The 12,143-nt window shown below is 38.1% G+C and overlaps 1 protein-coding gene across 6 annotated transcripts in view; it reads right to left on the bottom strand.

Moving 5' to 3' along the window:
- Positions 1–12,143, bottom strand: part of mapk10 (mitogen-activated protein kinase 10) — a 236,772-nt gene that overhangs the window by 94,635 nt on the left and 129,994 nt on the right. For all 6 annotated transcript variants that reach the window (XM_063043509.1, XM_063043513.1, XM_063043514.1 and 3 more), the window contains 2 exons: positions 7,753–7,882; positions 712–770 (listed from right to left, as the gene is read on the bottom strand). In XM_063043509.1, the coding sequence (XP_062899579.1) occupies positions 712–770; positions 7,753–7,882 (189 nt within the window). The remainder of the gene's footprint in view (positions 1–711; positions 771–7,752; positions 7,883–12,143) is intronic.

The following is a 12,143-nucleotide window of genomic DNA, read 5'->3' as shown; positions in this document are numbered from 1 at the left end:
TGACTTCTTATCTGACAACCCATGTGGTACACTGTATTCAGTTTCTCAACCACTAGCCCTGCTCTACTTAAGAAAACTTTAACAGTAGGTGAACAGTATAAAGTCTTTTATTGATTGTTTTCAATGAGGAAGTACTTCAAAGAAATAAACATATTGAGGAGGCTGTTGGATTAGCAGTATCCTGAGAGTTTCCAAGATACTCAGTTAGTCAGTGGAGAAGCTTTCCAACTTGAATACTTGTCCCCTACGAGGAGGCTATTGCAGCAAGACAGAGTAAAGCAGCGATTGCCCTAAGGTCTTAGAAGAATATTAAATATCTAAAGAATAAGATGAAACATTTCTGAATGTAAAACAAGAGAACACAAAGCAAATTAAAATGTAAACAATAATTTTAGTTCCTTTGCTGACATGGGCATTCTACCATCATCAATACTCTGCTTTGCTGTATATCCATATAATCCTCAATGGTAACAAATAATGATGAAAACTCATGAATGAAATACCTATCATTCTGGGCAGGTAGAAGGAAGTGAAAACAACTTTGTACAGTTATGGGCAAGCCCGGCTATAACAGGATCAAGATCTTTGGATCACATTACAGTATGTAGTAGCAATGGAAAAAATGTCAAGGTATTAGAGGATTCCCGGTTGATGTTGTACTTTTAAATACTATGTACAACACCTTGAAGGAAAATATTTTGGATTACTTACACATCCTGGAATTCATCTAGCGATTTTTGGGGTGTAAATACATTTAACAAACTGATGATCTGTGAAACAAAACACAAGTTAATGTTATTGTTTGACCTTAACAAAGATCTACCATTCAATTAAACCCAATGATTATTGGTTAGATATTTTCAGACATATATTTGTACTTTAATCATTAAACATTTTCCCATTCTACAGTTGATGCGTAGCACAGCAGTGCAGATGGTAGAGGGGCTGTCTCAGCTCCAGCAACTCAAGTGTAATGCTGATCTCCATTGCTGTCTATGTGGAATTTGCACCATGTAGAATTCCTCCAGGCGTTCCTGTTTTCTTTTACATCCCAAAGACATGCAAATTGGTTGCTTTATAGTGATTATAAGTATAATTAATAAATAAGTGTAGGTAAACAGTGGAATCTGAAGAAGGGATGAAGCAGGGATGGGTGGGTGGGTTGAATGGAAATGAGGAGAGCAAACCTTAAAGAGAAATTTAGGAGAGATAATAGCTCTGCAATCCGGCTGAAATGGCTGCCTTCAATGTTGTAAGGAAATGTGGAAATATGGACCCTGAGTATCTATTATCATGACATAAAATACAGTCAATTGATTTAAAGTATGCATTTTTTTAAGTGTTCAATATTCTATTTTAAATAATGACCTGAGAGAGAAAAGATAATCATAATGAAAAAAAAACACAATTTAAATTAAAGTTGCGAAATATTATGCATGTTTGCTTAATTTCTTTCTGTTTAATGCTGAACATCATTTCAGTTCCATAAAATTATAGGAATGAGAAGCAGCAACAATTGAACTATTTTATGGTAATCCTGCACAATAAACAATTTTATGTGGGTAACGAAAACAGAGAATATAAAATCACACTAGCTTGCAGAGTATTTGGCTACATCTTGGATGATTGTAGTCTTCAATTCCAGCAATTCAACATCTTTTAACCACTTCATGTTCCTCTTTAATGCAAAACAATTGGCTTGTGAACAGCAAAGAACAAGCTTGCCATGAAATTTTTATAAAGCACACTAATCTTCATTGAATATATGGATAAAATGGTAACAATCTGGCAACAGCTGTGGTTAAAATGAGATAACCACAAACCAACAAATCAAGATCACCACAGGAAATCCTTCTGCAAATTTAAATTTAAACTAGACTCAACCAAATATAGCAAGTTTGCGAAGGTGTGAAGAGGTATTTTTAACTCCACCCTTCAGATTTATGTGAAATTGGGTAGCTGTTAAGCAAAACCAAATGTAAATGTCTTGCCCTGATAGCAACCTTCAATAGTGAGACTAAACAAGGAAATCTTTTTTGATCAGATTATTATATGGAGGGGGCTTCTCAGCTATCTAATACACACATTATACAAACCTTATCAGCATCAGTCTTTAGTACAGCTCAGAGTTTCTTAAATAAGTTGAGCATATTGACAAAATTCTGATAATGTATGTCTACGGACGTCCTGCTTTGCTACTACAACATATAGAAGATATTTGGACAGGTTCAGGTATAGCAATGGTTTGAAGCAATACAGGTGAAGTGCAGGCATATGAGCATCACAGATGGCTTGGACAAGTTGGGATGAAGGGACTGTTTCCAAGCTGTATAACTCCATGATTCTATGACTATGGGGAAATTTAGATACAGAGTGGAGAAAAAAGTCATTGCAATAACAACATAGATGCAATGGGAGATTTTACTTTTTGCATAGACTGGAAAGAGAACAAATAATAAAGGCAGCAAATTTCCAGAATAAATTTGGGATGATTGCTGGAAGTTTGAGAACTATTTAACATAACAAATTCATCAGGTTAATAACTATCTAAAATCTCTGTATTCATTTCTAGAGTATTTATTGGACAACAAGTTGAAATATCTAAACATAAATATTAATCAACATAATACAAAACATCTGTTACCTCTTTCAAAGCAGTTGTATTCGAATTATCTATCACAGAAGTACCTCCACACATTCTGATGAAGAAGTTTGCAATACTGCAAACTAATTACAATAGCAAGATTAGAAAGCACAGTTGCAAAGGGCTAATTATACTGATTCTCTGTAATGGAAAATAAATTGAACTTTATGGATAATATTTACAGCATCAAATTTGTTTTTGCCCTTTAATGAAAAATTAAGAGGAGCGGTCTGACTGTAGCTGAAATATTGCAAGATTCAACAAATGAAACTTGAATTTACTTGATTTTTCACATTTTGCAAACAATGATTTTCATTCAAGGTATTATTAAGTGGACAGCCTGAATGAAAAGACTAAAATTAAAATGCTAGAATTTAAAGATCAACAACTCCTCAGACCCAATCCCACACTACTGGCATCACCTGAAAATGCTCCACATGGGTGTAGCTCTGCAGATTACATCAGTGAGGTAGAGCAGCTGGTAACATCACAAAGGGATGTGAGGGCAAAGCCTTGGAACCACTCCCAGTTCACAGACAGACTGACATAAACACTACTTACATATGCAAACATTGGGCCCAGTGCACCTTTTAGGGTTAACCGATAGCACTATTACCAACGCACATTTTGAGATATAACCCCCAGTTTTAGGAATCTCCTGGATGGACTCGCAGGTTCATAATCCATCTACTTTAGATTGAGTTCCAATGCAAATACACAATTAATGTGCTGAAACAAGATGAGCTCTGATCCCACTTATTACTTGCACTTATTCGCTGATTCATGATCAGATACTCTATTAAAATTGATAAACTGCAAATTACTACCTGCAATATCCCCTCTGTGTTTTGCATTTCCAAAAATTAAGCAACAGATGACTAAATTTTCCCTACAAAGTGCATGGGCCAGAGTTGTCTGCCAAAATAATGTTTTGTCTAAAATGCCATCTCCAGGTAGAGAGCAGCTGTTTTTAAAACCATGCTTTTGCGTAGAACAGTGTTTAGTTTCTGTCGGGTTGTCACTGTGACATTAAACTGAAGCAAGAGGGATTTCCAAGGGAAGAAAGGAAGCAATGGTAAATATCCAAAACCTGGCTCACGTTCTAATAACTGGTTCAAAACCAGCATTGGCAGAAGACAGCAGCAGTTTGTCAATAAGACCTTACCTTCTGCCCAATACCCAACGCACGTGAGGAAGGATAGTAAGAGCTTGTAAAAGGTAAATACATTGATAAAATAAATATAGAACAAACAATGTTTGTGTGAAAAAAATATTTTATCTGTGTTTTGTATCCTTTAGAGAAACAAACTGTTAACTATATTCTCAGAATGTGAAGAATTCCCTCAATTCCCTGAAACTCCTCAACCTGCCATTGTAATGCAGAAAAATCTGACAGGGTTTGGAATACAACCTTAATCCCCGATTTCTACTCCACTATAAACTTTCTTTTTAAAACTCATCATCGTGCCTTCTCCACCTTCATGAGACAATGGGATGAGCTTTTTATGACACCATGTTTAAGATCTTCTATTTAGTTGTCTCTTCTGCCATCTCCCCATTCTCCTTATTCTTCATGTCAAACTTGATTTAAGTTTCATTCCAACCTAACAATGAGCTTATATGTTATTGCCTAAGTCTTCTCAAAGTCTATGTTTTTCTTGGCTCCAAGATCAATTAGTACTCCGTCAGCCCCATTTCCAATCACCCATTTTCCTCTTCCGACATTAGTCAATAGTGCTGATTGTTTCTTCTTTCAGCAATTGTCTGCCTCTTCTCAAATCTGCTATCGACACCCCCTACCTCCTAAATGAATCCAGTATTTGCGACCTACCAGCTCTTCGCCAACCACCTTTCTTCTTGAAGAACCTTGAACTATTGCCTCAACCAAGTCTTGCCCATATTTCCTATAGCTCTGTGCCTGCCCATCTCATGCTTCCAGCCTTGTCACTGAAATATTATACCATGTGATGATCATTCACCATCCTTCTTGCAATGATTGCAGTTTTTAAAAAAAAATTACCTATCATCTCTATCTTCTGCCTCAGTAGTTGATCGAGTCAAATTTATTGCCAGTTATCAAATCACTAACAACAGTTCTCTTCCTGCTTCTGTAGTATTACCTTCAGAGCCTTCTCTCCCAAAGATGTACCTACATTCCCTCCCACAGGTCATCTACATGCTTCCACTTGTTAATATTGTTCCAAAATACAGCACTACTTCTGACAATTCTATTGACAAGTGCCAGCTCTGTCACAACACTAAGGTCCATAAGTCCTCTGACCTCCTCTCTCGCCCCAACCACCACCACCTCCCCCATCCCAGAGTCAAAGGCTCTTGATGGAACTCTTGTACAAAACAAGATGAACCCCTGATCCCTCAAGCTACCTCACCTTATGTGTCTACGTGCACTATACTTTCTCTGTAACTGTAATACTATATCCTATCATCTATTACTTTGGCTTTTTTACCAACTCAATATACCTACTGTATGCTTGAAATGATCTGTACTGCTGACATGCAAAACAAAGCTACTCACTGTATTTTGGTGCATGTGACAATAATGAACCAATAATTGACGGGGCAACGCAACGCTTTACAGTCAGTGACTGCAGTTCAGTTCCTGCTACTGTTTGTAAGGATATTTCCTCATGACTGTTTCCTCATGGGTTTCTTCCAAGCACTTGATGCTAATTGCATATTTCACTGTATATTTCGATAAACCTAATCTTTAATAAAGCTGATCTTTAAGATGCTAAGCTTTTAGTCTAGTCCTACCTTATGCGTCTTGTAGTTGACCTGTTTGCTGATCCTGTGGAATGGTATGAGGCCTTTAAGAACACTAAATAGATCAGAGTTTTTATTGTGATGTACCAATGATACACAGCTCTGTTTCTGCCTGGAGATTATTAACAAACACACTTAAATGAAAGATAACAGCAGAATTAGAAGTTTAGAATTATTTAACAAATTTACATGAACTGAGGATTGTTGGATCAATTACAACATGACTATTGGTCTCTTAACGCATGTTCCAAAGGCTAAGAGGAAACGATTTTCTGTTCTGTTTAGATAAAAGTAACAGATGTTCCACCTGTCATTTAATGGTCACCTGCACTGTTCAGCAAACTTAGAAGTATGGTGCTGATGCTGGACAGGTGATGTTACATCCTCAGACCAGTTGGAACACATGTGACAAGTCTGTTTGGTGCAGACCACAGTGGGTCAACTGGAACCTACGTGGTGTGGGATGATGCCAACTATAAACGTTCCTTTATGAAAAAGCCCTCATTCTATGCTGCCTTTTGTTCCTTCTACTCACTGACTCAAGGTTAGAGTGGCTCATGAACTATTGAATCATTTGCAGTATTAAAAGTGTAAACATTTTTCATCATTTAATATGGGAATTCCATGAGTTTATATCATGACTGACAATCATTCCAGTTAAATGTGATGCATTTCTACCCTTCCCACTTCAGAGGAGTGTGTTAAGACCCTCCAGCTGCACATCCCTCCCAGCTTGGTATTACTACATTTTGTAGGAAGACTAGAAATGTTTATCATAAGCATCTGCATCATACTTCCTGTATTCTTGGAACAGAAAGATCAAGAAATACTTACTCCAATTTAAATTTCCTGTGTTAGAGATGCAGGAAATTGTCAGTATGATCATATTGTTCTTAAAAATATTACACAATACTAAATCTATCAATGAATTGCATTAGAAGAAAGACCAACCCCCTTGGACACAAAATGATTCAAGTGCCTCACATATTAGATTCTGGTAAGCATATTATTTTACAATGAGTTTCTGTTGTACGTCCTTGATCTAATTCCTGGTAGGCACACCACAAAACTGTCCATATTATGACATCCATTGGGACCAATTTGTTGGTCTGATTGAGATCATCATAAGACGGGAAATGGTTCTGTGAAAGATGGTCTTCTTAGCTGGAGTAAAGTACACTGCAACTGAAATTCGTCAGGGCCGTTGGCGACCCTGTGTCTCAAGCCAGGGGTAGGATTTTCAGTGGAGTTGTGAATACCAGGCCTACCTTCTGAACTGAGTGTTCTCTCACTTCCCACCAATGCCCAGAGGAAGCCCATTTCAAATATGGACCAAGGGTGAAGGCTATTAACAAGACAGGGACGGCACAGTAGTATAGCAGTTAACATAATGCTATTCCAACGCCGGTGACCAAGGTTCTATTCCACCACTCTCAATAAGAAGGTTGTATGTTCTCCTCTTGACTGCATGGGTTTCCTCTGAGTGTTCCAATTCCTCTCTCATTCCAAAAACGTACAGGTTAGAAGGTTAATTTGGTCACACATGAGCTCATTGGGCCAAAGTCCTGTACCGTGCTGCATCTCTGATTAAAAGTAAAACCAAATAACAGTCCTCACTTGAAGTCCAATTCTGTTCTCAGAGGCATGGTGGCTATGATCTTCCCTGTCCAACAACTCCAAGAGAAAAGCAGAAAGCATCACCATCATAGTTCTATTCTACCTTGTGATGGTGGACAACTAGCCCAACTACGTGAGTGCACCAGCTGATGTCCTGGACTGTGCATCCCTGAACATGCAGTTTCCACTAGGCAGTCATTAACTCAGAAGCAAATATGTCAATCAGATGACATTTTCAAAAACATTCTCATCAGTTCACCTCACCTTTTAATATTCCATCCCATTCACATTCTACATTCTCTGTATTTCACCTCCTACATTGTTCTAATGAAGTCTAATGTAATCTGAAGAAATAGCAGATCATTAGACACATTGCAACCTTCTCGACTTGACAGCAGATTTAATCATTTCAGATAGTCAGCTGTTTCTGCATTGTCTCATATTTCCAGCGTTTTTTCACTATCCCAATATTGCTCACTTTTCTATTTATCATAGACTATTAAATATAAGCACAGAAAAATAATAACTGAGTTTGATAGTACTTAATTTTAATCCCATTCTTAGCAACAGAAAGCAAGATTAACATAATAGAATGAGGCTATTTTGGTAAATGTAAAGTAACATGGGAGTTTTCCAGCAGGATGATATCCCTTTGTTTCCCCTGTTAATAGGAACAATCAGGATATATTAAAAATAGAAGAACTTACATTTTTGTGGTTGACACATTTCATGAGTACAAGCTCTCGGTAAGCCCGTTTGGCATGCGTCTGGTTCTGAAATGGTCTGCTGAGTTTCTTAATGGCCACATTTCTATCAAGTAGAGCATCATATGAAGCACTACATCAAGGATTAAAATGATAAGGAATGTTAGTCACACTACTCATGATCACCATGTTAATATAGTTATCGAGCACAAAGATCATGCCATGAGACACCACTCTATGAATGCTGAACATTTTCTCTTGAAATCATTCTTAAAGATGAAAGATTAATCTGTCTAGAATAAAAGATTATTCACTGTTAAAACAGTAGAGATAACAGGAACATATTAAATATTTTAATAATATTCCACATTTAACTTCAAAGTTATTGTGACATGTTAATGTTCTGAGGGTTAGAGACACAAGGCTGCAATAAGTGACAAGGCAGCAGAATTCGGGTGGACTTCAAAATTCAAAGTAAATTTTATTTTCAAAGTACATATATGCCACCGTATATAACCCTGAGATTCATTTTCCTGTGGGTATACTCCGCAAATCTGTAGAATAGTAACTATAAAAGGATCAATTGAAGATCAACCAGAGTGCAGAAGACAACAAACTGTGCAAATGCAAATATAAATAAATAGCAATAAATACCAAGAACATGAGATAACAAGATAAAGAGGCCTTAAAGCAAGACCAATGGTTTTGGGAACATCTCAATGGAAGGGCAAGTGAGTGTAGTTATCCCCCTTGTTCAAGAGTCTGATGGTTGAAGGGAAATAACTGTTCTTGAATTTGGTGGTGCGAATCCTGAGGCTCCTGTACCTTCTACCTGGTGACAGCAGTGAGAAAAAAGCATACCCTGGGTGGTGGGGATCTCTGATGATGGATGGTGCTTTCCTACATCTACATGTAGATGTAGATCAATTGTTGGGACGGCTTTATCTGTGATGGACTGGGCCAAATCCACTACCTTTTGTAGGATTTTTCATTCAAAGGCATCAGTGATTCCATACCAGGCTGTGATGCAGCCAGTCAACACACTCTCCACTACACATCTATAGAAGTTTGTCAAAGTTTTAGTTGTCATGCTGATGTCCGCAGACTCCTAAGGAAGTAGAGGCTCTGCTGTGCTTTCTTCGCAATTGCACTTACATGACAGACCCCGGACAGGCCCCTGAAGTAGTAACCCCCAGGAAGATAAAGTTGCTAACCCTCTCCACCTTTGATCCTCTGATGAAGACTGACTCATGGACCTCTCCTGAAGTCTACAATCAGTTCCTTGGTCTTGCTGACGTTGACAGGTGGTTGTTATGATACCACTCGGGCAAATTTTCCATCTCCCTCCTCTATTCTGCTTGGGATAAGGAAAATTATTTTGCTTCTTTGCCATTATTAGTAGAAGTCATGGTCTGAAATAATTTACTCCTTTTTGTGTTTCCTCCTTACTGAGCTATACTGTGGACCTGATAACTCTCACTCAACATCTCTCTACAATGGCTGATCATGAAATTATGTGTGATTTGCTTTGGAGTGTATCACACAATCATTTCTCTTGACCAAAACTGTTCCTTCTCCATGGAGAAGTACTTAACTGCTTTAAGTGGGTCCTTCTTATGGTTCAGCAGAGAGGAGGAAAAACTGTTGGAAACCATATAATCCATTATTTCAACCAGTAGCAAAATATGCTTTGACATACTCATCTTCATTTCTAATAAAGCCTTAGATTCCAGTTACTTAGTTATTATCAAAAAAGGAGGCAGAAAGTTCCAAAAATTAATGATAACAGAAGAACATTGGCTGGACATATCACTGATCTTTTCGTTTAACAAGTAAGAGATCGGATTTAGGTTTTCAGTGACAAACAACACATACAGTACACCTGCTTTCTACTACAACTATATTTTATCAACCTTCTTGTAAGTCAGTTTATGTAAGTAAAATATAAGTGATTGTCACAGAAATTCAATTAAAATATTATTGCTCTGGAGTTTCCATTTGCATTTTGGTGGGAATGGCATTGTAGGTGTGTTACTTCTTGGTTTTCCAATCCCCAACTATGTTTTCTGAAATCAGAATTCTAAAGGGAAACTGGCAGCTTCCTGCAGTAGAAGAGAGCCGTTAGCTATCTCTTTTTTCCCCTTGATAAAACAATATAGCAATTAGATGTGATTAATATATTCAGCAACAAGCACAAAGTGCAATGTTCTTGGGTCAAGCTGTGCTGGGGTTACCTCTGTCAGCTTGTGGTTGTAATGGTGTTACACTAACACCTTCCTTAGAGAGGACTACAAATATCAACTTTCAGTGACACTGTGTGTTCCTTAGGTATGCTGCAAATTCGAGTCTGAGTCTGTCTGCAGTTGTGGGTTCTGACCACAAAGTGTCACTGCAATGCAAACCAATTCAGTTGCCTAAAGTGCAGTACAGTCGGCCCTCCTTACCCGCGAGTTCTGCATGCACGAATTCAACCAACTGCAAATCGAGAAAATCTGGAAGTGCTCTTCCAGCACTTGCTGTTCGAGCACGCACAGACTTCTTTTTTCTTGTCATTATTCCCTAAATAATGCAGTATAACAACTATTTTACATAGCATTTGCATTGTATTAGGTGTTATAAGTAATCGAGAGATGATTTAAAGTACACAGGAGGATGTGCGTAGGTTATCCTGGATCGGGACTGAAAAAAATCCGGAAGTTCTCTTACTAAGTAAGTCGGAACAGGTACATCCAGTATTATTTAGCATCAGTTAGTTAAACATTTGTCGTAGTATATAGTATATATTTTACCTTTCTATGCATATAAAACACTTAAGAAATGTATGTTTCAGCGCCGGGCTCGGGAACGAAAGTTCCCCAGTTCAATCCAGTGACAGATCGCTCCCAAGTGCACTGTCTATCCCTGCCGGGTTGGTGTGAAGGATCAAAAGCCCAAAACCCCAAAACCCAATAATTAAACCACTGCATTGCTGAATAATAATTGTAGCTTTAATCGGGCAGGGCCTTTCTCATTTTATCCTTTAAAATTGTTCCGATCGTTGACAGACCGTAGCCTAACGCTTTTCCAATGACCGATGGCGTTTCACCTCTTTCTGATCGCTTTATTATTTCCACTTTATTTTAAATCACCATCGTGATTATTTTCATGAACAGAAACACTGCGGATTCAGAGCTCCACCGCCGGGTCCTAATGCCCGCCGCACTGAGATAGGTTAAATAAGGTCCAGGGTTCCGCTGGGTCCTAAGGTCCACCGCATTGAGACAGGTTGAATAAGGAACTTGAGCATCTGCGTTTTTTAGTATCCGTGAGGGGTCCCGGAACCAATCTCTCGCGGATAAGGAGGGTCGACTGTATTTATTTCATCCTACCATTGAGACAATACTTAGCATAGAGGTAAACATGAGAAGGGCCACTTCTGGGTATTTGGGTTTACTGCATTTGTATGGTGCTTGCAATGCGTGGACAATTTATGCTTCAATTATGCTTCAGCCCTAGCTACATAGATGTGCCTAAGACTTTTGCACAATTCTGTATATCCTTGCTGTAACACCTGAAATACGTAGGTCCATTCTGCTGTTGAGATAATATGTAGCTGAAAGGCATAATCTTTCAGGTTGGCTAATATTTATGAATGTATGTGTGACTTATGTCAGGCAATTGCGCCAACAGTGTGTTAGATATCTTTCTCAATTGCTGCACATTCTCAGATTCTAGGGATATCTTTTCAGGGTGAGCACGTACAGAGTAGCATGCTAGGCCATTTCAAAGGCAGTTAAGGGACGTGGCATAAGCTTGAGGAACAGTATCAGTAAGTGCACCCTGCAGTCTTTAGGACTCAATAACGAATTCAAGAATTTCAGAGAACTCTGTTTCTTTGTTTGTATTAAAACTGCTCAGTGAACTTATTTTTCCTCATTCCAACACAATGCCTGATCTGCTACCAACTTCCAACATTTTCTGCCAGTTCCAACTTGCCTATAGCAGCTTTAGAAATGCCTTTTGTTAATCTCTCCCAAATACTCTCCTTACACATCTATTCACTAAACAACTAGATAAACATTGAAATCTCTGGGAGAAACCTGGCCTCACCCGAAAAGAAATCTTACCATTATGAAAAAAATCCCTCTACAATCTTAAACTAATTTGTTTTCACATTCCCAGTAATGACAAAGGTTAGTCCACCTGAATCATTAACACTGTTCCTCTTTCCACAGTTGCTGCCTGACCTACTGAGTATTCCCAATAATTTTTGCAATATTTATATACATCCTTAACCGGAATTGATTAGAGAACTTAAGGTAAAAGAGCACTGGGGGAAAAAGATCATAATATGATCAAATTCACCCTGACATTTGAAAAAAGAGAAGCTAAAGTCAGATGTATCGGTATTACAG

This window comes from Mobula hypostoma, chromosome 3, assembly GCF_963921235.1.
Source record: "Mobula hypostoma chromosome 3, sMobHyp1.1, whole genome shotgun sequence".
NCBI classification, from domain to species: domain Eukaryota; kingdom Metazoa; phylum Chordata; class Chondrichthyes; order Myliobatiformes; family Myliobatidae; genus Mobula; species Mobula hypostoma.
This window is presented reverse-complemented; position numbering and strand designations above follow the sequence as displayed.